At 38.7% G+C, this 24,724-nt stretch overlaps 1 protein-coding gene across 6 annotated transcripts in view; it reads left to right on the top strand.

The window, feature by feature from the left end:
* LOC122993312 (zinc finger protein GLIS1) overlaps window positions 1-24,724 on the top strand; it is a 63,215-nt gene that overhangs the window by 15,944 nt on the left and 22,547 nt on the right. For 3 of the 6 annotated variants that reach the window (XM_044367363.1, XM_044367360.1, XM_044367358.1), the window contains one exon: window positions 18,543-19,695. In XM_044367363.1, coding sequence (XP_044223298.1) covers window positions 18,781-19,695 — 915 coding nt within the window. In that variant the 5' untranslated portion in view covers window positions 18,543-18,780. Of the gene's footprint in view, window positions 1-1,389; window positions 1,480-1,532; window positions 1,890-9,753; window positions 9,784-18,542; window positions 19,696-24,724 lie in introns of those variants that run through there. The other 3 variants (XM_044367359.1, XM_044367361.1, XM_044367364.1) reach the window with 3 other exon arrangements.

Raw genomic sequence — 24,724 nt, 5'->3', positions numbered from 1 at the left:
AATGACGCCTCACAGAATCGGTGAAGCAGGCGTACTTACAGCTTTCTCGTTTCATCTGCTCCCAGAGGAAAACAAATTTACATTTCAGAGTCTTAGTACGAAGAGTCAAAGAGAAGTGTTTCAAAGGCTGCAAAGGTGCGGCTGGAAACGCAGGGAGAAATGTTTAATATGAACTAAAATCTGACTTTTCAGACATGCAACCTGGAATAAGGATATGTTTGCATTATTAATTCCTCTTTTTTTGTAATTTAAGCCTTTTTCTTTCTTACAGTACTCTCTCAGCTTCATTCCTTCCCGTCCGTTCCTAAATGTATTTGCAATGTGACTCATACAAGACATATTTCAGTGTCCTTTTGGGAAAGCTATTGTTGTCTGCTAGTTGTGTAAAATGAATTCTCCCATGACATTATGTGGAGGAGTGCTGCAATGAAGAGCTGCAAAGTGTTGCTTGATGTAGTCCTGACTGATCTATTGGCTGGGTGGTGTGTGGCAAGCAAACAAACACTCATCTTTTCAATATTCAGCAAACACCAATCTAACCAAATTAACCTCTCTTAGCTACAAAGCTAGTAGTAAGCTAACGTTAGATAGCCGATGCTGAGCTAAACATTTTTGCTAACTGTCCATAGGTGCTAACATTAAATTTCACATTACTGACCTATCTGGGTGCGTCCTCAGGTGCCTGATAAAGTTTGATGTGGTCGATCCAGTATCCTTTATTGACACTGCAGATGTTGCATTTGGCGATTCTTTTGTTAGGACCTTGTGTAAATTTATTATAGCCAAAGGTTATGACAAATGGCACAGCAGCTGCAGGTGTGCTTGCCATGATGTTGCTGCAGACGTGGCTGATTTTCAGAGGTTTCAAAGATCTTCTCTAGTTTTGAAGTTTAAAGGAAGAATTAACTTTACCTACTGAGGAACAGACACTATTACAACATCGCCTCTATGCTTTAGCTCTGATATAGACCAGGATTAGACCAGGATTTTGGGCTATGTATAGACTTGTTTTAGAACATATTTTGAAAACATGATTACATATTTTAAAAATGCATAAAATCCTGTAAATGTTTAACATAAGCACCGCACATTCCCGCGTTAACAGTATAACTTTATTTTTTGTCATATACACAGATTCTATTTACTCATATCCCATGTATGCAACATTATGTTGAATGCACGTTTAATATACGTCTTATAGGATTAGGTGTTTACGCAATTTTATCTTAAAATGTTTTATACTTAAAATTAAGGACATAATTTGGAAAGATGTATGTAACATTTGGAAAGTATGTTCAAATGAATTGAGAATTTGTGCTGACATGAGTTATTCAAAGGAAATTATTGTGCATTCTTGAAATATCAAGAGCTGACCCATGACCTGACCCAGAAGCGCCATTTTACTTTTCTGTCTGCCTCTACCACGCATTGCATCACACCGATGGTGACAATTCAGCCAGGAACAATTTATTTTAATTGGTAAGTCCATACATTTTATTGAACATTTTCAAGTAGCATTTTTGCCGTGCTCCTTTGGCTGTTTGGAATCCAAACTCTTGTCGCCTAGCTAGCTAGCTAACGAAGCTAGCTAATAAAGAGACCCGCGGCGCGCCTGCGATCCCAGGTAACATTATCGTCTTTCAGAGGCTGTATTGTGCTCAGTCTCAAAGCTAGAGTGAAGATACTGGTATCATAAAAACTAGAAGGAAGACACACAGAGTTTGTTGAGTCACTGCGGATACTACAGAAGAGTAACTCTATCCTCACTGTCAAAGCCATCATTAAGGAGTCATCCAGGAAGTATGAGTCCTCAGATGATGAGCAGTAAGTGCAGTCACTTCAACCTGCCAGGAGCTCCCCTTGAAAACAGGAGAAGAAGGGGCACTCAGGTAAGAGAAAGAAGAAGACTAACAGGGTGGTGGAGGATGATGAGGTTGCTGGCCCAAGCAATGCAACAACCTAGTATCCTCCATGACTCTCTTCTGTTCCTTACTCCCCCCTCTAGTCTTCCCCTCCTCCTTCGCCCCCCTACCCCTTTTAATGCACATTTATTCATCCTTGTACATTCCTCACTTCCCCCCCATTGCATTCACTCCCTACCCGTATTAGCCTCTCTTACCCATCCACCCCTCCCCCCCTCCTTTAAAATGCGTTTTGGTGATCTGAACACAAGTGGACAGCTGAGCTGTTTTGCACTTGTGACTATCTAGCCTGGGAACCAGATGAATCTGCGAGCTCATGTTTTACAAACTCACATGGATGGCGAGTTTTCAATTCTTTGGGGGCCCAGAAGAATGAAGACTAAATAAATCTACATATTACTATGGACAGTCAGTATCCCTGTGACTGTTTCATTTAACGCCTATTAAACAAATATAACCATGTCCTGTGTATTACACCTGTTACCCTCGCGCAATCTGATATCGCCGCGTTGGTGTTGTTCCTATGACATCACAATTAATGTTGCTCCAGGACCATCAATTGCAACTGACCAATCATGTTGCGGTGATGTCATAGCTTTGCAGCTTGGGGATAAAGACCGGAAAACACAAAAGCATGGCTCTTTGCCCGCTCACATGCATACTGTATGCAGTGGGGAACAGAAGGTAAGCATTCAAAATACTTTCTTTAATAATACAAAAGATCGATCTTTTAATATATGCCTTTCCCCGTGGATGCATGAAGCTCTATCCCTGTTAGTCTTGCATGGTCAGCCTTTGGTAAGACCACCTCATTTATCTTTATTTAACGCCATGTTGCTGCTCCCACTACTGTTTGTTCCGGAGTTTGAGGTGCTGACAGCCGCCATGTGGACACCACTGCGTGACTAACGTGCGTGCACAGTGCATTTCAAACGGCTATCAGCTAACGGAGCCCATAGAGCTAATGGCTAACTGAGCTAACGCATAAAAAGTACATTAATGTTACTGCTTTGGAGTCAATTCTTAATGTAAACATTAATATTTTTGATAATGCACAAGGTTAGAGGGTTCCTTGTACAATTTGCAGCATTATTTCTCTGAGAATCTCTATCATGTCCAAGCAAAATTGGTATTGTAACTGAAACATCCCTAACCAAATTGATATTGAATCAAATCAGAAATGGAATTGAATTGGGACATGGGGTTGTGGGTTGAATGAGAGAATGAAAATAATTACTGTAAATATAATAAACTGGGCTGTGGATGTGGAACTTGGCTTAAATAAATGATTACCTATGTAGCTAGCAGTATGTGCCCTGGATTAACTTGCATGTTTGTCCTGTTCCATCATATGAAAGTTTGTCCTGGGCCATCATATGAACATTAATCATATTTATTTAAGACATCTGTTTTAAACTTAACAAAATATTTTGTTTTATTACAGAGTTTCCAGAAGACAAAAGTAGAGAGCTTGTGAGACACCAGGGAAGACAGTTGGCCGGATGGTTTTGATGGGGTTTCATGTCTGCTCTCTGACTCTAACTGTACCTACCAAGACTGGCTTTCTCAGCAAAATGTTGTTTTCTTTTCAGTGCAAAGGACACACATGGTGCTGGGTCTTTACAGTTGTTGAAAAACTAATAATGGAGTTTAGAATTAGTATTAATCAGACGAATGCAGCGATCCAGAGAGGCACCACACAGTTTAATGGTGTCTTATCAAAGTTCATGAAGTTATGTGATATCAGTACAAACAGTTGCAAACAAGAAGTAAGACATGTAAGACATTTTGAGTCTTGAGTGTATTAAATACATTTTGTTCATGTACAGCTGCTGTAATGTGTACATTGAATAGATTGATTCAGTTTTGGATTTAAGCACTGTCTTTTCATTTTACTAGAGGATTAGAGGAGATGGTTATTCTTTGTACAGTGAACACATGAAACATTTACAGTAGCTAATAATCCTAATCATAAATAATTGTGGTATTGTTTTGTATGATTTGTCAACAGTCATCAGTGATGTACACAACATGGTCTAATTCTGTCAGTAAAAAAACATTCTAAATGTCTTAAGTGGACAGAGTTATAAATACTTGCTAACTTAAAGAAATAGTGTATTAAATTATGTTTTTCCCCCTTAAAATCAAGTAAGGATGTGTATTGTTTTGAATCATGGGTGGCAATTAAATGCAATATATTTGCAGTAAGTACACAAATCATTTATTGTAATTTGTAATTTCCACTGAATTAACTCAGTAATACATTAAGGCACTGAAACTGTCTTGTAAAGGAGCTGTAGGTTATTAATTTACATTCTAATGTTTCACTTTGAGGTGAGTCCTCTGAACAAAGCACAAACAACTTCCGAACTTACTGTATGTATGATATATGCAGTTCATATACGCTGAATTATTTTAACACTTCACTCTGTCTTAATGACACAAAAATCCAACATGTTATGCTATACGTGTCACTGGAAACTATCTTCCACTATTGTGAGTTTAAACACAACAGAGCTTGTAAAAAATTATTGATTTATATGACAAACTGGTTTAAAGTTTTATATAAATGTGGGAAACATTAGGCCAGTTGTATTACACTAAGCTCCTTCTTGTTGATCCCCTGTAGGGAAGTGGAGATGAATTCATTAGAAAATGAGGGATGTTTGGAACACTTGAGGCCTGCTGTTTGATCTATGATACATTTAATAATGCGTGAGATGTCAGTTAAATTTGTTTTCTAAAATGCAACTCATGATCCATTACAAAGGCTTTAAACTTGCAATAACTCTCTTGACGGAATATATGAGTCTGGTGAAGCCCAGAGAAGGTTAAAGTCTGAATTTGGGATCTTTTGCCACATTTAATTTCCAGTAAATTAAATATTGCCCCCCCCTACCCCACCCCAGATGTTGTCACCATAACGGTATGTTACATGACACCCCACCCTAACCCTAACCATCCCCTCCTCATGCCTAAACCTAACTATGTGGGTGTGTCATGTAGTAAAGTGGGAGTGTAATGTAGATGTTGCGAGTACACAGATAGACCTGCTTCCTGTAGACGTTGACCTTCTGCGCATATGTGGATCGCGTCCTCCAAGCGGACGCCAGAAAGTAGTATAAGCTACTTATACTACAGCTACTATGTGTCTGTGGTGTCCACAGCGGCTTGGGAGTATACGTGTGGCTTTAGCCTTCTACCAGAACATCACACTGTAATGAATCTCGAAGAATCAGTGTAAGATTGCCGGTATTAGTTGGTCACTTAACATACTGACATTATCAATAACAAAACAAGGTCAAACCCTAGTATATGGCTGGACCGTGGGTGTGCAAAATTGTGGCCAATTTGTTACTGGGATAGTCAGTGGTAGCGTCTATAATGTGAATTCCTGGATATTAAATGTTCATCTGGAGGCTGCGGTGGCAATTATAAATGAAACTTTTGACAGCATTGGGTGCAAATTCAGGAGGTTCATCCCCACCCAGTTACTGCCGTTACAGAAGCGCACCCACACTAAACTGATATAACAGCCTACATGAGTCTCATGTTTTACCTGCAAGACTCGTATTTTAATGCTGTTTTTCATCATTTGTAATGTGAAAACATCAAAAGGAATAAAAAGTTTGCATCCTGGTGTTTAGTTCAGTTATAAAATCTAACTGCTGACAGCACTGCCAGCCGGAGAGTTGATCACACTGGCGGCAGAAACGCTTGTATGTGTCTGTTATAACAGGAGTTTATCCGACTTCCCTGCATTTAACACCGGAGCTGAGAGCTCGGAGCAGGAAACACCGTCGCTCTGAGTCACGCTGTCCTCTGTTTCCATCACAGTTATGTGTTTAGGTCATTTAGAGACAAGGCTGTAAAAGTTTGCAGCCTGTCATGTTGTCATGCATATCCAGGGGGGCAATAACAGTAAATTCGAGTAAAATACAGACTTTGCTTATCCCATGCGAATGCGCCGCACGAAACAGACGTGGGGGAGAGAGGGGGTAAATTCTAAATCACATGAGGTCCCCAGGTAATACTAGTCCCATGAGAATAGGGCTATGAGTGGAAGTGCTATAAACGCCCCCTGATGATGTAAATAGAAAACCGCTCACGCTTATTCATTTTGAAAAAGCAACGGGCAAAGGGGAAACTCCAGTAGTCAGCTGGCCGACCAATGATGAAACTTCATCACTCACTCAGTCACGAACAACCGCATGTGTAAGGCTGACCCCACTGTTGTGGTTCAGCCAGAAACATCTTTCACCTGAATGAGTAATCCTATAAGTATGTAGTAAGTAATCACACTTGGTGACGTTGCATTCAGGATTATGCAAAACAAAGAGTTTTGGAAACAACATTAAGCCTTACAACCAATCAAAGGGGGAAGATTATATTCACCGTTAAAATTCTTCAAATTAAAAAAAAAACAGGACATTCCCTTTGTCACTATCTATAATAAACCTATAATGAAGGTATAATAAACCGCTGGATGTAGAACATAATGTATTTTCACAAGGTTTTTCAAACCAAATACCACCCAAAATTTGTTTGGAAAGACACGTTTGAGTCAGTCAGTGCCCACCACAATAGACTCAGTCCATCGCAGAAGAGTTTTAACAGACGTCTTGTGAAGCTGCTCCTATTTCAAGACACTGGCAGGCCTGGGAGTCCAACTTGAGTCCATAGGCGCTGCTGCTGCTGCTGGCCCTGCTGTATCTGGTTCACGGGCTCTGCTCACACTGTCTTGTGGTTTGGACCGAGCCACTGTCATTTCACTGGAATTTCCTGCCATCTGCTCTCAGTCAAAGTTTCTCACAGATCCACACCTGCTTGTAAATGTCTGAGTCTGCCAGGAGGACAGGATGGATAGGTGGAGATAGGTGATGCACTGATGGAGGAGAGGGAGAGATCCCCTCCCACTTTTTGGCTCACGTTTAGAAGTAATGAAAAGAAAACGTACTTTTTTGTAAAGGAAATGTGATTTTGGTGGAGGACAGCACTTTTGCCGACATGGAGACAAAACGATGAGATAGCGTATTTTAACACCGGCCTAAAAAAATAACTGAAACATATTTCCATTTCCTGCACTCATAAGTAATTTCCTGCACTTACAATCTCATAGTTATGTTTACTGTATACCAGTAGTAGAGTAGATATTTTTACTGCAGTAAAAGCAGCAGTACGAAGCTGTAAAACATAAAGAAGTCTTGCTTAAATAAAGCATTAGTTAGCAAAATGTACTTAAAGTCTTAAAGTGTGTTTTGCTTTTTGTTGCTACAGTTGGATGTTTGAGCTTCACTGGGCAGAACAATATATGTGCAGAGTTTGACACTAGAAGGCTGTTTTCATATTCATCTGCTGAAAGTGGAAAGTTTTTCTGTGCTCACCTTAAATCTGAGTTCAAGGCGTCTACCTACGAGCATGATTTGTGACATCACAACTAGTTTGGAAGCCAGTCATGGTCTAATATGCAGCTTTCACAAGTGTGATGTGGAAACTTAGCCTCCAGTACAAATACACTGAGAATTACACATTAGTACATATCGCCCTTTCAAGTTGAAGGGTAGGAGTCATTTTTTCCATTGAGCGAATAAAATGGATTATGTTGATAAGAAGGGCAGTGGTGGGAAGGTTCCTCTTGAGCCAGCATTTTGTAATTGTTTTTTTTACTTGCAGCCATAAAAATCTTCAAAAGATATGTGTCACTTTCACTGAGACCTTTGGGAATATTTCCAAAGTACAAAAAAGTGAAAGAGAAATCAGATTTCAAGTCCAGAATCTCTGAAACTAAATGACCCACTTCCATCCAAAAAGGCTGAACAGATGAACAGAGCCAAAAATATGTGCATTGTCCACTGAAACTGATCCACACTCCCAGCAGGGGTGCTGAGACCCACTTAATTTGGATTTCTGCTCGGGGGTAATAAAGAAAAGGATCAGGTTCTTTCAGCAGAAATCTGTCCAAAACAAGGCATTAGTGGAAGTTGACTGAGTTCCCATACTTGAAGCCACACTTCCTCTGATATTACTATATTAGATAGCAGTTAAACTTTTGAAATATTTGCATATTCATAGAATTTTTTAATGGGAGAGAAGGAGTAGATGTAATGTTTAAGAATTTCTAATAAGGTAATTTAACTTTTTTTTTTGTGGAAAAACCACATCAGACACAAAGTATTATTCAAAGAAGTTTTTTATATGTCTCAAAACATGTCTGGAGAGGATCTTTAAATATCAAAAGTAAAATTAGAATTTTAAAAGTATGTGGGAAAAATGGCCCTTGTGCTTGTTTTATTATTAGCATTTCAGCATTTTACTGTTGTAGTTGGTTGGTTGGTTTTACACACTTTTGTGTAGTTTAATCTATAACAATGCATCATACTCTATAAGATCATGTTATGTTTTGTATATAAAGTCTTAATCAGCAACATATTGTATAACTATAGCTGTTAAATATAATAGAGTATAGAACAATAGTAGCATAAAATGGAAATCGTCAAGTGTAATACAAGTACCTCAAAATTGTACTTCAGTACAATACAGTACCTGAGTAAATGTACTTAGCTGCTTTCCGCTATTGCTGTATATAGTATGTGTTTTGTCCTCTCTGTTTGTGTATGTGTGTTTGAGTACTTTCACATTAAAACAGTGAAGAGTTACTTGATAACAGCTCGTAACTAGTTTATAGAAAATTGTAAATGCTCATTTTGATATGCAGATATGTGAAATATATAAGAAAGACTAAAAATAAACACTGAGAAAAACCCCCTCTGCTGTTAACTTGGAGATACAATAGATTACACTTTTCTAAAAGCACTATTCAGAGTAACTGTCTCACTATAGAGGACGAGCCCTCAGAGGATCATTGTGTATAAAGTTAACAGCAATTCAATCCTCTTCTGAAGATGACAGGCCTGAATTCTGATCCAATAACACATCCTTATTTTGTGCAACGTGACACTGTGTTATTCACCTGCTCCCGCTGAGTTTACTTTTACCCAAACTGCCTCTCAAAATCTGGAAAGTGCCAAAGAATTTTTCTGGCTACAGTCACACAACAAAGCCGCCTACATGATTGTGGCATTGGGAGTGTAACACAGCGATGATACAAATGATCAAATATATCAAAATAGCTGAGGGGATTTTAGCAGCATGGACAGTGTGAGAGTCTCACAAAGTCTTCTTCCCAGTGTAGCTTCGTTGATCACATCTACGACTTGAGGTGAAACAGGGCACTGCATTGAAACTCTTAGGGGTTTCCAAAATGCAGTCTACTTTTACTTAAGGGGGACATATTATACATTTTTGTCTTTTACATACTGTTATGATGTTGGATATCTATGTTAAACATAGTCGAAGTTCAAAATCTTTAGGTGAATGTATGTAAAATGCTCTCCGTAAGACAAACAGACAGGGCTTTGGCATTGTAATGTTGACCCAAAGTGCAAATTTGTATCTAAAACCTATGGATGTATAATAAGATCTGGATAGGGCTCTGCTGCTCAGCCTTGCAGCCAATTTTTTCCCAGTGGTCACTCGCGGTATTGCAGCGGAAAAGCCCCCTATGGCCCAAAAAGCATTTTCCCTGTAGACCACCATTGTAAAAGAAATGTCTGTAAAACTGTTGACAGGACCCCTCGAACTGCAAACAACATCAATTATGACTCTTTCTATCATAAAGTTTTGATCCATGGAGGTTTTACATTTGTAAAACTTTCCTCAGCTGAAAAAAAGCGATCTAAAAATCTGTGATGTCACAATGTAAAGTCTATGGACTGAGCGGGAACTTGTGGGCGGAGCCAGCGGGGGGAAACACTACTGTGCATATTCAGTGGGCCACACAACACGGAAGCAAACATGGAAGGTAGAAACCTTTTTTTGGCGCATGCACCAGCTGAGCAATTCTTACTGGACTGAATGGCTGCCATTTTTAGTCTGGTATCCAGCTCTTATAATACATCCATGATGAAACCTCAACACAAAACTGGAAAGATTCTTAAGGGACAGTTATGACCTGAAAGCCCAGAGTTTACCATGGTAGCACAAGCGATTGTAGCTATTGCTACACTTGTGCACTGCTAGCTTATAAACTATGAGAGCAATTATCACATTAGTAGCTTCTAGATCACCCTCAACTGTGGGTTTGACTCAAAGTTAGTTTATGGGTTTACATTGTTTGAAAAAAAGGAATTGTTTCAATGGTTATTATCTCTCTCCAAAACCTTCACAACTTAAGCGAATCCTCTGATCACAATCATTTAATTTAAATTATTTGAATTTGATGTAGTTTTGCTGTTGGTGTGATCAACCCCTAAAAAAACACTGATCATATACAGTCGAAACTAAGGGAGTAAATGTGTACTATACAGTACATGATAAAATATGCTAAAAGCTGAAAACAACTGAGAATGACTGAGGTTGTTTTAACTGTGCAAATGCGTCAGTGATCTCATGTTCTGGAAAATAAACCGTGCATCACTCACTTCCCTTTTAGCAACTTTCCAGGTGAGAGCCGGTCTGAATGAGTGCATTCTTCACGTTCACACATATCTGTCTTAGACTGTTAAAGTTACATATATGTGAATGGGCAGGTTTCTGCTCTGAGTTTGGAAGTTGAATCAGTGATCTTGGTAACCTTGGGTGTAGAGCATGGAAGTATCTTCCTTACAGACATGGTTTAAATAAACATGTTGGCTGAACTATTAATCTCCTTTTGAAAAGACTATCCAGGATAATTATTGTTCCCAGAGAGCTCCATAATGAAAACGTTTATCAGTGCAGGACTGATACTGAGCACCTTTTACACCTGTCTTACATTTAAGTTAGGTTTGGATTAGAGTTTGATTGCTGTAGTATTGATAAACTTTGGCATTAAGGTTATTGTCCATGTAAGAAAACTCTGCTCGATCTCTATTTTTGACTGATTGCTCAAATGAAACTTCTTGTAGTGCTTCACCTCAGACACAGTTGTGCTTTTTTGTGCTTTGGCTTCATCTCAGCCTCTTCCAGCTGGAATATCAATATAACCAGATAGGGAAGAATAATCACCTCCTCTGTTGAGGTCTTGTAGTGAAGTTTTGCATTGCACACTTAATTTCCAAGTTCTCATTAGTGGTTTTGTCACCTGGATAGGCCTCTTTGAGCAGACATGACTTAGTGGCATTGGCATCACCAGTGAATTTTGTCACTGTACTTGAGCAGCTTCAGTGTCCTTCACATAATTAAACTGATCACTCACTTGGATGTTGCAGGGATTTCTACTTGGTATGTCTGGAAAAAATGTCAAAAGCGCCCTTTTGGCTGGCACATTGAGCCTTCAGGTTCAGAAACTAGGTGGCAGCTTCCAACCATGTCGCCCTCCTGGAGCAAGTTGTACCAGCTGTTTGTTAGTTCAAACTTAGCCTGTCACAAAAAAGTTTACACAATGGAGATTTATACATACAAGATTGAAACCGGTTGCACCACACAAACTTGCTCTTACGTAGAGATGAGTTGTTACTAAATATTTACACCTACTAACTGCCAGGTGAAACCATCTGATAAAACTAATGTCTAACTAACTAACTAATAAGCTTGCTAATATCTGGCCCGTTTACTAGTCATTGGCAAATTACAATACAATACCATGACTGTACTTAAAAAAAATGTGTTTTGAGGTATTAAAAATCTTCTGTTGTAAGGATGAATGTCTATATTTTGCAGATTTTTTTACTATCCATTAAAAGATTTTAAAAATGCTAAATTTAGACCTTAAATGTGTTAAATTACAAGGTTTAGGATAGTCTACTGTATGAACAATCAAACTAAAATACAAATATGTACATGTTTAACTGTAGACCTTTAACGACAGTATGAAAAACTATTTTTGTGAGTCCTTAAATCAGTCCTCTGCAACAACTGATTCACACGAATTACTTGGTAAAATATGGTATCGTTAACCTCTAATCAGATGTATCAGTGACAGTCTGTGTCTTTGTGCAGCTCTGCAGTTTTCAGTGTCAGCTCAGCAGCTTCAGGTCGGGCCTCTTCCCTTAGTATAAATAAATGTTTCAGGAGGTTCCACCTCATGATCCTCTTGTTTAAGTTTCTCACTTGAAACTGTCTGACAGGTTGTGTTGCTTTGAAATATTTATAGTGGACTTGGTCAAAGACAGAACAAAAACAGAACATTTTGCTCAGTTGTGCATATTCATCACTTAATACAAAGTACATTATGTCTTTGGAGGAACAAACTCTTCTGCGTGTTCAGACCTTACGTTGGCCCCCAGTCCAGCTGTTTATCTCACAGCAGGCAGGACTGTGCTCCTTAGCAATATGCATGATCTGAGGAGGTGACATGTATATTTTGTGTTTATTATTTTCTTGACAGTGAGAAAATGTGTCCTCTGAGACATCTGTCTTGCTGTTAAAACAAACTGAAAATACATTTATTTAACAAGCAGCCAGCCTACAGTTTGGAGGTATTTACCGACCATCAACAGCAACTCTGTCTCCTACAAATTACGTTCATATACAACCAAACTGTAACTGCAAATATGTTTTGCTAGAAACGTAATGCTGACTTAATTATGTTTTCTTTCGACCTAAAGAGAAAATGATGTTAATTAACGTATTCGGCAACTTGCAAAAATGTTGATACTGAACATATGAGTGAAATGTTCAGAGACATTGTACCTAGTTGTTTTTTTTTTCTTCTTGCACAGCAATATCTGCAAGTAGAAACTACAGCAACATTAAACTTTTTATGGTTGTAATGAGGCACCGGCAGCACTTAGGGAAATATGGTTTAATATAGAGAAAAGTGCAATGACTTGAAGCACATGTTTATTAACATTTAAGCAAAACAACAATCTTTCACCAACCTAAACCAAAGTGCTTTTGTTGCCTAAACATAACCTGACATGGGACCCAGGATGCAAACCTGAGTCTCTGGTGCCGGAGTCCTGTGTCTTGTATGCCCGTCATCGGCAACGACATCCTCCCTGCAACTCCAGAGTGATATATAAAAGTATCGCTTAAATAATTTGAAAAAAACATTTCCTTTCAACAAAATCCAGGCAACTTTTACGTTTGCCAACACAATGTGAGAGAGAAAACAGTTTTAGTCATATATGAACGTAATTTGTAGAGACAGGGTTGTCAACAGCTAGTCTTAACATTAGCCCCGGTGACTGCATGAAGTTGAATCCTTTCAGTGAAGCTGCATCATTTTCCAACCCAGTCTCACGAAATTTAATCTATAGATTCGTGTACGTGGACACAAATTTTCCATTTTTTTCGTGACACTCAGCACAACTTTCAAACCTTACTTTATTTCATTATTAATAATATTAACTTACTTTTGTCAATTTTTGTCTATTTTGCGTTCTTTGGGAGCAAACGCCAAGACACATTCTTTGTATGCCTGCATTAGCTAATAAAACAGATTCTGATTCTGACTGAAATGGCTACGTCATGATGACATAAAATCCCAAAACCAAGAATCATAAAGATACAATACTAAACTAAACCACCACTGTAATGTAATTATTGAATTTAAAATTGCAATCCCTTACACTACTGAAAAAAGTAACCACATCACTGTAATGTGTTACTTGCCAACACGGTTTGTGACTAAGCTAGCCCATATGTGACCTCGGCACTTTGTACACTTGGTGACTCGGTCCTTAGCACAAACCTCATGGGGAAAATACAATCATCCGGTTTTTGCTTCTAAAAAGTGTTGGAAAGTTTGTAGAAATGCTGGATTTAAATGTTGGTTTCGTCCCGGGCAAAGATGTTCTCATCTTGGACAGACAGTAACAAAAGAGTGTTTAAGTATACCATGCTCCTGGTTCAGTTCTAGTCGAACACCTTTGTTTCCTGTCATCACTTCCTCTCTCCTTGTTTTTCCTGTCTCCCTAAAGGAAAAAACACGATCAAAATTTTTAAAAAAGTTATTCTGAAGAAATTAGTATCTATATCTTTTAACAGCAAAATCCTGCTACCCAATATCTGAGGATATTGGAAGCCTTTGTAAACAGTTAAAGAGGGAAAAAAGAGATGGTGTTGCATCTGCAAGTTTGAAAAATTACAGATGGTTAAAATTAAAAAGTCAAAACTGCTGCTTTAACCTCCAACTGCACAGCGGCCACCAGAAGAAAACTGTGGGGAATTTTTTAGATTTTAATGTGTGTAACTATAAATGTAAAGCAGGCAGCTGTTGGTGTTGCAATTTCCTCTGGATAAATAAAGGTTAATGACCTGAAAGTAGAGTCAATTCTGATTTATTAGCGCACTCGTAGCCCACAAAATTGGTTTCACAGGATTAAGCTATTTTGAAAATGGAGGCCCAGAGGCACAAATTATTTAGAGAAGTGTAAACTTTCACCCTCCTGCCAACTTTCTCTGTTACTAGGATACCGGTCTCTCATGTCTTTTATAAAAACACAAGCGACAGTTGTGAAAGTAATTACGTAATTCTCATGTTTTCTTTAATGCCCAGCCAGCCACATTTATGAGATTTTGTTCTCCTGCAAACATATTGTCCTAACCTGAAATATATTGCACCTGTGGGTATTTCTTCACACAAAAAATGTACTTGTGTATTTTCTTACAGCACTTTTTTTTTCATTCTCACATGATTTATATAAAAACATAACAAAAAGAAACATCAGGACTACAAATCAGACCTCAGATATCCCTGGAAATGAATAATAACAATTCTAAATGGCTTAGATATGAAATATTTACTACAACTGCACACAGTCTTGCATGCCAAATGCGCTTAATTCCATTCAAAATTCTTTATTAAAACATTTAAAAAGAGAGGTTCTTTCTTGTTTTTATATGATTTATTTCTTAAAATAACACAGGCATTAGAAAAAATAACAGGCTACATTTCTTTCTCTCATTCAGTCTTTCAGTGAATAACAAAATGAGTCTGGGAGCAAATACTAATGGCAACTGACATTAAAGCTGCATTAATTTATTCTTGTTGTAAACACAACATTAACATTGAACTTTATAAAGTTGATATGGCGAACATGTTAGCAAACAATTGACTATTTATACATCCAGCAGACAGGGAGTAACATTATCATTCATCTGGAGTTGTGTTTGAGGCCACCTGGGAAATGTAAGTCCTGAGGGAAACATCTGACTCTTTGAGACTGTGCTCCCAAGAAAAGTGACATAATAGGCCATAATGCCAGTCGCACTTAAACAACATATTGTTACGTTTGAGTGACAGATGCCATCTAGTGGCCGTAGTAATAAGTAAGATCAGATGACGTCTATATAAGTTGACATATTTCCTCATTCAGAGGAGGAGAGGTTGATGGAGGCATTAACCCAACGGTGGACTTTGCAACAGGAGATCGTTGTTGGTTCCCTGTTCCCAACCGTGAGTCGGGACAGTTTTTCAAAAACTTTAACTACAGTCATCTCCTAACCTTAACCCTGTGGCTATTATTGTAGCCATGACAATGAAGGTTGCCTAACTTTAAGGAAGTAGTAAATTTACCCAAATCACATTTCTCTAAATTTAATGAAGTGATCATTTCGACTCAAACCATGTTCTTAAGTGGTTTTTGTCCCTAAACCTAACAAGAACTTAACCATAGTGTGTTGTCACATCATAAAACTTAATTATTTTTTAACAGTGATTTGTAACGGTTTTTGGAAAGCACAGACAAATAATGATGCTCCACCAATGGAGTAGAAAATGCTCCCATGTGTCTTTCTGGGGTGCATGGTAAAAAAAAACTTATTTGATCGTTTAATTTGGAGAACTTGTTGGGCTCTTTAGTTGCTAAATGATCCACTGTGTTCACCAGCTTGTCTGTCTATTGTTTGGCATGTACGGTAGTGTAGTGTACAGTGGATGTATCAGAGCTTTTTCACTGAAACAGTGAATTGCGGGCCATAAAAACCAAAACAATGAGCTTAAAGACACTAAAACTGTAGGCCTGAGGGGAACTGCAGAGTCAGGTATTATTTCTTTGCAAGTTTGTCACTATGAGCAAACCCTTTAACATTACACATAGTAATGCAAATGTAAGATTGCACATATTGTTGCAGGTTTAGCTGCAGGATTCAGTGTTAATATAGCAGTCTGTATAAGTGCCAAACCACTCTGACACCTCTATAACACCACTGAGGATTATTTGGGAAGGATAGTATTACAAAACAGAAGTTTGTCTGTATATTTGCATCCCTCATTTCAATAAAGAGCATTTTCCCATGTTTCAGTTGAACCAAAAAGCACAAAAAAGTTTGTAATTCAAGAACCAAACTGCTTATTGTTGCGACAAGTACACATTTGCTTGTCCTGAAATGCCACAGCTGTGTTTAGCTAACCTCAGCGACTGAGTCTTTAAAAGACACCACATGAGATGAGCCTGCTATTTTATAAAGTTTTCTGGCTCACTTGAGGCTTTGTGGAACACTTTTCTTAGTTTTACTGTCTGACTCTTCTTTCTGGATTAGGACCAAAGTGGTTTGTGAATAGACACTGGTATAAAAAATCCCCTTTTTCTATATATGCTGCTGGATTTCACTCTGCTAGATTTATGAAAGTGTGGATGGTTACATGGAGATCTGGTGTGATGCTAAATAAACAACACCAAGAAATTAGAAAATGGTTTATCAGATTTGTTCTTTGATTTTTATGACTTCTGAAATCCCACAGTCTGACCTCAAAACTCTAATGTGGGTTTTAGCTCTTAAATCCAACAGGTACAAGGTTGCAATTATCATACTTCAAACATACCAAACCACTTCTGCTACACAAGTGTCATTAATCCAGTTCAGCTCGTTGACACACAGACACATTGCAACCTCTCTAATTAAGATTCAACCACATTTCCCATGACTGGTCTGCTGCACGACTCTGGTGGGGGGAACTCCAGCAATTTACGGGAAGAATCATAAAATTGTAAACCAGACTATACCAGGAAACTATGGGCATGAACCTACACTTAGCGACTCCTTCGTCAGCTAATATAACTACAGAAGTGAACTTACTCATCATCCTGGCTGTGTCAGTTTCTGGCTCATAAAATGACCGTCCATTGAATCTTTCCTATGACTAATTATATGTGGCAGAGATCCTGTTGTAAATTAGATCATCAATATCTGGCAGATGGCCGAGAGCAGTGGAAATCAAGTCTATTCCAATAAACAGTCAAGGACTATTGCACAGTAGAGCTACTGTATATGCGACACAGGGGTGGGGGTGACTTCTGTTTGGTCCACCATTTTCCAGTCTCCCAGCACTTGAGAGATGTGGTCCATTACTCTTCCTCTCTTAACAAGCATCTGGACCAGGTTCCAGGCAATCGGCTGCCACACAACGCCTGGCTGTTTGCTGCAGGGGTGGCCTTAATGCCTGCAGTAATGAATCAGCCCCCACTGCCACAGCAGCTCAAAGGAAACCAAATATACACTCGCAGCAGCGTCACACTCAGAAATATTTGATTGAAGCCTGCTGACAAGGGGGTCGGACACACTGTTTGTTTGGGTTTTACTTCATCCGAAACCTTCTCCGCTGGTCACCTTGCTCCATTTGTTGTTAATGATTGAACGCAGATTTGCCAATGGCTGGAAATGAGGGAATAACATTCAGAGTGTGACACAGATTCCCCAAAGGTTTTATGTTTCAAGTCTTTGATGGCAAGTTGTCATAGCAGCTGAGTCATAGTATTGCAACATCACAATGAATCCTGAGTCAGTTTAGCCGATATTGTTTCACAACAGTGATGGACTAAGTACTTCAGTACAATTTTTAAGCATTTTTACTTGAGTTTTTTCATCTTAAGCTGCTTTATACCTCAACTCTATTACATTTCAAGCAAAAATATTGTATTTTTTACTCCACTACACTGAGCTGACAGCTACAGTTACTTTACATGTTAAGATTTTACATTAAAAACATTATGATAAGCTTATAAAATACAAAACTTGTCACATATTAAGCCAGTTTTTTGCATTGTGAACCCTTACAAAAAGCAGTGTCTAGTTGGGGCCCCTATCAAGTTTCAGATGTTTCTATGAGTTGTTAGTAATTCCACTAAAGTGAGATTTTCCTTCTGAAATTCTCAGATGGTTTTAATAACTGGTTGAGGTCCAAATATGCAAAACTCTCAAATATTTAACAATAACAAAAAAATAAATCAGAAAATAAACAATGGAATTTAGTTTTTTTTAATTTTTTCCTACTCCATTAATCATCTCACAACCACTCAGATTTATGTTGTGGCTCCTTGCAGGGGTCCAACCCTTAGGGTGGGAACCACTGGAATAAATTACTCAACTGTGTATAAAGTACCTCAACCAGCTACAACAGTATGATGCTGCTTACACATTGATGCTTTAGTATTAACAATCTAATAATTTTGTATATAGTAATGTATTAATCCAGGGCCATTTCTCTGCAGAAACATGTACTTTTACTTTTGATATGTTAAATACATATTTCTGATAATACTTCAATACTTTTACTGCAGCATGTGAGGATTTTGAATGCAGGATTTTTACATTGTTGTATTGGTACTTTTACTGGTTGTTATGTGATATGTTTGTATATGTTGTAATTTTGCCTTTTAAAATGACTCATTTGGGTTTGGTTTCTCTCTGGCGCAGAGCACAAGAGATGACTGACCGGGCAGCACTTTGGAACAAATGACAGAAGATTACACATGTTTGGGTTGAAATGAGAAGATGCCAGCTGCAAATCCATCTAATTTGATTACATTTGAGTACCTAAAGATGCTGTGGACAGTTTTACCTCCAATGGATTCTTAAAGTTGCTCCAACACAATCATCAGCAACGATTTTACTGAAGGAATCTCTTGCTGGAAGTCAGCGAGCGGGGGCCAGGATGTGGCCCCCCGACCTCGGGCCTCCAGACGTCCAGCTGACTCTTCCTGGTTTTGGGAGTGTGTTTGAAGATGTGGAGGACCTTCAGGCGCCACTGTCTTCCAGTGGCTTCTGTCAGTCATCGATCCATTCCAGTGGTTTGGGCATGTGCTGTCTTCCAAGGACTTCCCTGTCCCTGTCCTCTCTGGGGCGAGACCTCACCTCCCTGCTCAGCTGTAAGACGAACGGATCCCACGTTGATAAAACAATGGAGGACTTTGCCACCACAGCACACACGGACCCCAAAAACAACACCCAGAGGTTCAGTTGTTACCCCCAGCCCTCTCTTCCTATATCCTACATGCTCACCAGCTGCGCCACTTCTCCCTCTTTCTGCTCACCGCCATCCTCTCTTTCCTCTTCCTCCTCCTCCTCGTCTTTATTCTTTACCTCTTCCCTGCCTCTTTCTGATGCACTTGGGGCCAACAACAAAACTTCTCAGCAACAACCAAAGCTACTGGAAGAGTATCATTCAATAAAACAAGAACCAGCAGATGATTTCCTGCCCTGTAAGAGGGAACCATTTCAACTTAACAACCAGCAGGGGGAGTGGGGCCATGTGGGCCAGCCCCTCCAAGGCCTCGATGGTCAGGACAGTACCCCTCTTCATTCCCCGAGGCTTAATGGACCCACGGGACAGGACGCCACTGGGGACCAGCAAGATCAGCCATGTCATTGGATCGACTGTAGTGCCACTTACAGCAGCCAGGAGGAGCTGGTGAGGCACATCGAGAAGGTGCATATCGACCAGCGCAAAGGAGAGGAGTTTGCCTGTTTCTGGGCTGGCTGTGTGCGGCGCCACAAGCCCTTCAACGCTCGCTACAAGCTGCTGATCCACATGAGGGTCCATTCTGGAGAAAAACCCAATAAATGCATGGTGAGTCAGTCTGCTTTTGTTGACTGGAATTAAAGGATATTGCTGTCAATTTTCTGTATTTTTCTTATTGTCAACAAATCTCATGTGCAAAGCCAAACCAACAATGAACCGATCTTCTTACAAGTACTGTGTGTGTATCCAAAGCAAATATATCTTATTTCACTGTGCTATAGAACTCTGTTGTTGCCCAAAAGCTATTGAAAACATTGACAGTGAGTCAAACCGTTGCACTGGGTGACATGTTCCTTCACCATGAAGAGTTTGGGCACGTTAGTTTGTTTAGAAAATGGTTCCAAAGACTAATAACAGCGATCACATTTTCAGTCTAGACTAGTTCTGTGTAAAGCAGATGCCATTACACATGTGTGGGAACGCGGTTCCTGACTAAACGTGATTGCTGTTATTAGTCTTTGGAGCCATTTTCTAAACAAACTAACGTGCCCAAACGCTTGTGGCGAAGAAACATGTTACCCAGTGTAATGGTGTGACTCATTGATGAGTTTTTAATAGTTTTTGGACAACAACGGAGGTCTACGGTACAGAGGAATGAGATATTTCAGGCTTTGGATACACCCACAATATTTGTACGTCGATCAATTCATTATTGGTTTTCACATGCAATTAACGTAATTACGTAAGAAAAATGTAGAAAATTGCCAGCTTGATTTTTAGCATATTATAATATTATTCGGAGGGGACAGCCCAAACTTGAAAGACCTAAAAACAGTTCACACTCGGGAGCTGCCCAGTAAGACTGGCACCTCAAGAAGAAATGACAGGATCAGTCGTTGTTATACAAGTGCAACCAAAATGATATAAATTAACATCCAAGTGACAGAAGTTAAGACTGTGGTAATTATGACGAGCAAAGGAAGAAATGAGGTGACGTTATTATATTGTAGGGAGGAGGTCATGGTGGATGGATGGGTCATCCCCTAACTTTAACCGCAATGAAGGTCCCCCAAGCTTAAGGAAGTAGTAATTTTAACCAAAACCACAGTGTTTCCCAAACCTTAACAAAGTACTTATTTTAACCTAAACCATGATCTTTCCCTAAACCTAACCAGACCTTAACCATAGAGTTGTCACAACTGTAGTTATTTGTAACGATTCTGGAAAGCACAAACAAATTATGTCTTCCTGCCAATAATTGTCGACAGGTGCGTCGGATCAGGAAACACTTATATGTGTCATTCTGGAGTGCATGGACCAACATATTTTGTCGTTTAATTTTTGGAGGATTTGCTAGACCGGTACAACCACAGCCTCCTACTGCTGGCCCACTGAGCAGCTGAGTGGGAAAAAACACATCAAAACATTTCCATCACAACTGCAATGAAGTTTTTACTCTTAACAACACAAATGCTTTGTCGTCAGTGCCCTAAATGTAAAAAAGCAGGTAAAAACTTCTTCCTAAAGCGGTTGTTTACATATAGCAATAATAAGCCACAGAAAGGCTGTACCTACCCTGCACCTGGTCTAACTCTTACACGCAATTTTCAATGACTCAGAGCTTCCCTGTGGAGTATTTTTGTCCATTAGCCACTTGTAGAGAAATGTTTTGATAAGCAGGTCTCTGTATTGTTTATACCAATATGACATGTTGTACCAGAATGAACGAGGGAACACATGCAATCTGTGAGCAAGTGACACACGTGATACAGGTTTCTGAAAATGGACTGAACTGAAGAAAACTGCAAACTGATGTAAACAACACAGGTTCCAAAGCATCGAAAAAGTCTTCAAATGTTTTAAGAGGTAGGAAATGCACTCTACAATGTAGGAATTCACTAACTACAGTAAGTATACGAGGCAAATGATGAATGTGGATGTGAGAAATGTGTAAATTGCGTCACTTTTTAGTCCTTAAAACTTTAAAGACAGCTGAAAAGATCCGCACACACACCACCGGCTTTCGATAGATCCCACAGTTTAGTTCCCTCATAAAAACTGTATTATAAAATTTCCCTTTTAAATTTCCCTTATGAATTCTTCAGTTTATTGTCTGTTGTTCACAGATGAGATTCTTTTTAATTCAAGAATGACTCATCAGTAAAGAAGGGAGGGTTTTTTTCATTCACTTCCCACTTGTAGATTCACCCAGAATGTGCAAGAATCAAACTTCGCAACACTTGCAACCACTTTCAGTCAGTCAAAACATATCTCATCCCTTCCAACGTTATGTTTCCTTCGAATGGGCCATTTAGAGGTTTAACTGAGTTTGAAAGACATTAACATGCTTACAGTACGTCTCGACTTCTTTTAGACTGTGCAGCCGATGATCAAGAGTCTGTAAGACACAGAGATGATCAAACGGTTTCCTCTCCTCACGACAGGTTTCCCTTACTCATGCATGCCAGAGAAGGAAACGTGGCTGTGCTGAATGAATGGAGGATGTGTCTGTACCTCTGCCGCATTCAAGGACCTGCTAATCACCCTGTGGTTATTCTGACAAATGCTATTAATTCATACTTACTAAGTCACATAAGACTTTATCTTCAGCAACGCTACAAGCAAACAAGTCAATCATTCTTGTAGAAAATGTGTTCCCTACTGAGGAAACTCTTCGCCTTTTCTGAACAACTTGTCTCTTGAAACATGTAGTCTGTCTTTAAAGGATGATAGATTATATTACTGTAAAATACAAAATGACAGATTACAACAAAAGAAGCACGTGCATTTTGAAAAACTCAAGACTTTCATCCAAGCTAAAGACAAAACCAGACCACATCAGGTCCGAGGAGAGACTGCGAGGTTTCTGCATTAACCATCACAACAGTGGCCGTTGAGCCCCAAAATACTGTCACCCTCCATCACTTCTTGTCATGAGTCATTTTCTGAAACACAACTATTGCAGCTTGAACACGTCTTCCCCATGATGACCTTACGTTTGGTGCCAAATCCCCGTCCCTGAGAGTGAGTAATGCTCTGTAACACTGCTGTCATCAGCCTGATTAATAATTCATTCTGATATTTTCACTCAGGGACACGCTTCCTACTTAAGTGAATTAGTTCATTAAAATGACCTAAACTGTTGCGAGCTTGTAAATACATTACTATGGAGAGTCGCCTGCAAACTGATTAATAAAATTAAACCAACATCAACACACAAAAAAGTATGTCATTAGTCACACTTGGACTAGTTGAATAACATCATTTTCATGAAGCAGTTAAGCCAAAACATGTAAATTAAGTCATTCCTGGTGCAGCAATGGAAAAAGAATATCTCACATGAATGTAGTCAGTGTTTGTAAATGAATTCAACCTTATTTACCAGCTCGTAATGTCAAGCTTCAGATCAGACAGGTGTTATTCAGGCTGTAAACACACGAGTTCCCACAGTGTTTTTAAATCCAGCGTGGTGGAGTCATAGTGTATAATTTACACTATGACTCTGCTGGACTGACATTCATATGTGTATTGATTTAAAGGAAAAGTCTGTATTTTTCTTTCTGTCAGCAGTTCTCATGAAAAGACCAAAACCAACAATTAAATGATCCTACTAATAAGTGTTGTGTTTGTGCATTAAAGTGCTATTATTTTCCAAAAAAAATATATTAAAAACACATCAATGAGCCACACTGGCTCTGGTGACATGTTTCTTCATTATGATGAATGTAATCATATGTACACCGTCCTGTGACTGTAAATATCACTAGAACACTAAATGTGTATTGTTCCGCAGCTGAAAATAGTCCCTAACAAATGTGCAATTTATTCTTGTGTAACATTTGCTAAAAACTACAGTTCCCAGCTGTTTTAGGAAATTACTAAGTATTTAAAAAAATGAAGAAAACAATATCTTTGTGACTCATTTGTACAGATTTATATCTTCAGTAGGAATGAGTGGGCTCGGTGCTGAGAGGCACAGACAGGAAGTCGGAAAGTATGACGAGACGGACAAAAACAAAGAAAATATGGGACTATCGACAGACTAATCCTTCAAGTATGTAGCATAATATGAGGAAAAACATTTTAAAAATATGATTATCAACATTACAAACATGACAAATGATAGTACGCATTTTAAGGATTAACGAAATAAATTTTAGAATCGCAGTAAAAACCGCGTATCTAATCTTTAAACGTCAGACAGGGTGAAGATAATGTACAGTTTCCTTGAGTTCATCCGAATTTCCCCATCACATGTAAGAAATAAAGGAAACATTATTCTTCCAGTAGCAGAGGCTTTAAAAAGAGACGCTGTACATGCTGTCATGTTGAGGAAATCAACTACACAAACCATAATAACTGAGAGCTTAAATAGGGCTGCGCTCAAATTTCTACTCTGTCAAAGATTTTTGAAATATGTTTCTAGTTAGGAGCCATATATACAGAGTATGTGCAGAGACATGGCTTCATTTGTTTGATTGTTTTGTTTTTTTTTTTCTTTAAAATAGCTTTTTAACTACAGTAGCCCCAGGGTGAATTATAGCGGACAAAACCGAATGTCTATGATGTGTTTCTTCTTTTCAAACAAACTGATGTATTTCCTCACAGCTCAGTCGACGTTAACCTGCAAAGTGATTGAGTTAAATCTGATATTCAGTGTTTTATTCCCTCAGCTGACTTCCTGCTGACTTGTAGATGTGTATTTTTATGCGATTAAGCGTCTCAGTCTGTATTTTTAAGAGTTGCTTTTAACTCCTTGATTTTGTGTCGCAGTGATTTCAAGCCTTGGATTAATTAATCTCCATGATGTAGTGTTTTTTTATGTACAGGCTTATTAAACTAAATGAGGTGACTGAAATTTACTGACTCATTAGCGAGACCTAATAAAAACCCTGGAATGAATGTTAGGTAGACAAACTGTTTCCATATTTATGTCTGGATTCGTTTAGAAAGGATCAAACACACTTTAGTTTTGAGGATAAGAATCAGACCAGATCACATTAGAAGACTCTGATCCAAAGACAGCTGTAATCCTTTTAAAAAACATTAAAAATTTTCTTTTCATATCTCTAAAATATATAAGGAAATAAACTTCTTTTCATGTCATGTTATCCTTAAACAAACACAAAGACTCTGC

Source organism: Thunnus albacares, chromosome 12 (genome assembly GCF_914725855.1).
Source record: "Thunnus albacares chromosome 12, fThuAlb1.1, whole genome shotgun sequence".
Lineage (NCBI taxonomy): Eukaryota > Metazoa > Chordata > Actinopteri > Scombriformes > Scombridae > Thunnus > Thunnus albacares.
This window is presented reverse-complemented; position numbering and strand designations above follow the sequence as displayed.